We start from the raw sequence: 3,858 nt of genomic DNA, 5'->3' as shown, positions 1-3,858 counted from the left end.
TAAGGCTTTAGAAAATATGCTTTTTATTTTATTAATCATTTTCACTTATAATAAAAATTGCACCCTCTCCTCCCGTCCTTTTAACATCCAACACCGTCATACCTCCTCATCATCATATTCAGTTGGCGTCCTCTGGGACATCCCAGTGGCAGCATAAAGTTTTCTTCAGGAGATTCTTTTCATAAATACATCCAAAACAGCAAAAAGTTCAGTTTGTCGACAGCAACAATGTAACCCTGCAACCCCCTGAGTAGATACGTCCCAACATGGCTGATGCCTTGTCCATTAAAATATCCCCCATCCCACTTTATCTTTGGTAATATAGCATAACAGAGGAAACTGGTCTTCATCAGTGGTGCCACGTCATCCAGAGCTTTCCTTTTATACAAAAATATTTTTCGGTCCACTTCAGCCCTGTTATGAAGCACAGATCAGATTTAAAATGACACCGGACAAAAAAAGGAAGTAAACACACACACAGAAACTGCCTTTAAAGTGCTTTAACAGTGATTGGAAACTTCCCGCTTTCAGTCTTGAACTAATCACACTAAGCCCTGTTCAACTCTTCCTAGGTCAGTGCGTTAGTGCTGAGCAACTGAGTCATTTGGCACCGCCTCGAGTCCTTAACGACACGTACAAGACTCAGCCACCATGTCCTCCAGCTCCCTGTAGTCCACCTTCTTCTTGTAGGCAACCAATACGCTCATGGGCATGTACTTGTAGGGAACGCAAGACGGTGGAGGGACATCCCCTACTCCCAGCTCTTTGATGAGTGTCTGGATGATGGCGTGGTTGGGCGAGTGGTAGCCATAGTGGAGCACCCTTGGGCAGTCCCCTTGGCAGTATCTGGGGTTGTAATCCCGGGGAGCAATGAAGTAATGACCCAAGCCGAGTTCATTGAATGCCAGGTTGAAGGAGTGGAGCTTACAGCGGTTTTTTGGGACTTCAGTTTTGCGTTTGAAGTTCGAGATGTCGGAAAAGATGGATGCTGGAGAGGAGGTGGAGGAAGACAAGGAGGACGCAAAAGCATCTTTCAGCTCGTCCAGAGAAGAATCTTTGGCCTCTTTGGAGCTACGCCGGCGGCGAATCGTAGGCTGCTCCCACCACCCGACTCGCCTCATTAGGTTTTCCCCCTCAGCCCCAAGTAAGTCCCCCATCCACTCCTTTACCTTCCTCTCTTCCTCCAAATACAGAAGTAGAGAGGGGACTTCCAGCTGAGGCTCGCCGCTCAAGCCCCTTCTACCCCAAAGAGGAGTCCACCACCACGAGGGACTGGCGTCCCCGTCAGCAGGCTCTGCACACCAATACTGGGCGATGAGGGTGAGGTGTCTTTGCTCACCCTGATCCTTTTCCTGTGAGATGTGGGCACTGACATGTGCCGTGATGTCCGTCTCCGTCCAACGCTGGTGGGGCTCCAGGGTGACCAGGCTGCTGGCGCCCAGTGAGGTGATCTGAGCCCTGCAGAGGGGCGGCTCTACGGCTTGGGTGGTGCCTGAGGGTGTGGAGGAGGTGCGCAGGTGGACAAATGAAGCTCTGACAAGCTGCTCTGAGGGTAGCGTGTCCACTTTGTATTGTACAGTGAAGGTATAGGTGAGATCTGAGAGAAATTGAGAAAAATTTACATTTTCTTATTTTTATACAAGAACAAAATCAGCCTCAAATTAAAACTTCAGGATTGAGTCTCTTATTTGGGCCTTTGATCTAGATTCAGCAATCTGTGGCCTAGAATAAGGAAAGAAAATATACAGATCCTTGTCTGTTAAAGCAAGCTTTAGCCACAGTTTTTCACACTTTCTAAAGGGCTTTAAAAAAATTTCTTGATTTTTGCTGCTTATTTGTATGAATGCAAAAGAGCAAGCAGTGCAAAGTGAATAAAAAGGGTACAAAGGAAGTCGTTTTACGTCTATAAAACCTACAGGGCTGAAGGACTCAAAGAAGAGGACCGGAAAGGGTGACTGTCCAACCAAGACAGGATTCATCCTCCAACTGAACAACAATTGCATTTTCATCTGTAGCCAAAGTTTACAACAAGACTTAAATCTGATTTTAGTGTCCAACATCACTTGAACACTAATAAGGTTGAGTCAGAATTAGCAGGAAAAAGACAAATGAGATATGCATTTTCACAAAGGATTCAACCAATGTTCAATTCAAATCATCACTGAGCTTGTTCTGGATTTGCCTTGTAATTGTTTGAGGGTTTTTTTGGCTCTCATTTCACTGACCCATTAACATAAAGAGAGTTACTTTGAATTAGCCAGTAAACTTCTTTCAGCACAATAGATGGAATTGGAAGTTAATAGTGAGACAGGCTGCCTTCAGATACCCAGGGTTGGTCAAATAGACTGAGGATTAAGATGGAAGCATCAACCAATACAATCAATCCAAATTCAAAAACCAGTAGTGCGAGCTAGTTGATATGGTCAGGAGTTAAGCTAACTCCCATTGGGAAATAGGCAAGATACAATAATTTTTTATTTTGTACTCTCAAACCCTGTAGAAATATGTTAACTGCATTAAGTTAGACAGAACTGTTGATATCAAATATTTAGTTTGAAGCAAATTCTCAAAAGTACCATTTGTTTTAAATTGTGCTACGATGCAACACAGCCATGCTGAATTTGGTTAGGGTTGGGAAGAAACCTGCTTTGCATGAAATTCCAACTGCTTTGACTGTTCTGTTAATAGTTCCAGTTTCAAAACCTTAAAGGTTCACTTTTGAGTACAAACTGAATTCATAGCCATGATATCCTTCAATTTTTTCTATTCATAAAAAAGTTTAAGTAGGAAGTGTTTCCTACTTTTTGGGTTGATAAACTGAACTACTCTTTTCAGACTTAAAACAGTTGGTTTAGATGCATTTTGACTCTCCTGGTCCAGCTGCTTCAAAGTTGTAGCAGTTTTTGGTGGGGGATGGGGTTACCTTTCTAAAGTGACGGGATACATTTTCCTCACAATAAATTGGAAAAAAAAAAAGGTTCAAAAACTTATGATACACTTTGTACCCAGATATTAAACTTGAATTATTTTAGGCTCCAGATTTATCCAATCCAACCATGAATAGTAGAGCTTTGCTATATTAAAAACAAACAAACAAACAAAAAAACTGTTCCTTCACCTCCTGAAGCGGGCAGGTAATGGACCGAGGACGCCGCGGGTCTCAGAAGACGCACTGTGTTGGAGCCGAACTTCCGGTGCTGCTTGGGTCTGCCGTCTGGTTCGGCTGCGCTCCGGTACAAACTGAGCATGAACTGCAGGTTCTGATCGGCCTTCTGCTCGTCCGTCAGCGGCCGGTGGTGCGCGCCTCGGTGACTCCGTCGGCTGCGCCTCGGCGCGGGCTGGCGGGAGCCCATCTTCCGCCCGGTGAGGACTCCGGTGCAGGTGGAACACAGCAGGTAGATGAAGCAGGTCAGGACGCAGACACGCAGGAAGCCGTGCTTTGCGCGGGTCGCCCTCATTGTTCGTGAATACAACCTCTGGTGCTAGCGAGCTCCACCAACGAGGCTATAGTCGGCAACCATCCTCCGCACGGCCGAGGGCGTGACTTACAGGCGCACCTGACGGCTGGCCATGTTGGACGTTTTCACTTCACTTCCTGCCCCAATTGACGGGCGATCCCAATTAACCACTCGGAGGGGAGCGATCAGCCAACGAGAACGCAGGGAAGCCACGTGAGTGTTGCGTAAAGGTGCGTAAAAAATAAAACTCCCACATTTTGAGACACTTTTGGGAAAACATTACGTGGACTGGAAGGAGACACAGAAAAACTCAACTATGTTGATTTTTTTTTTTTTTACCCTACGAAACGCACAATGAGCTTTTTTTCATGGGAACTAGATAGGTTGACACACGTCTTAC

The 3,858-nt window shown here is 45.4% G+C and overlaps 1 protein-coding gene across 1 annotated transcript; it reads right to left on the bottom strand.

Annotated features, from left to right (window-relative positions):
* bmp15 (bone morphogenetic protein 15) lies at positions 1-3,858 on the bottom strand. The gene is made up of 2 exons (XM_008435346.3): positions 3,119-3,858; positions 1-1,597 (listed from the first exon to the last, which is right to left on the bottom strand). Exons 1-2 carry the CDS (start codon positions 3,456-3,458, stop codon positions 624-626), a joined length of 1,314 nt encoding a protein of 437 aa, XP_008433568.2. The 5' UTR covers positions 3,459-3,858; the 3' UTR covers positions 1-623.

Source organism: Poecilia reticulata, chromosome 18 (assembly GCF_904066995.2).
Source record: "Poecilia reticulata chromosome 18, P_reticulata-male-v2, whole genome shotgun sequence".
In the NCBI taxonomy this organism is placed as follows: domain Eukaryota; kingdom Metazoa; phylum Chordata; class Actinopteri; order Cyprinodontiformes; family Poeciliidae; genus Poecilia; species Poecilia reticulata.
This window is presented reverse-complemented; position numbering and strand designations above follow the sequence as displayed.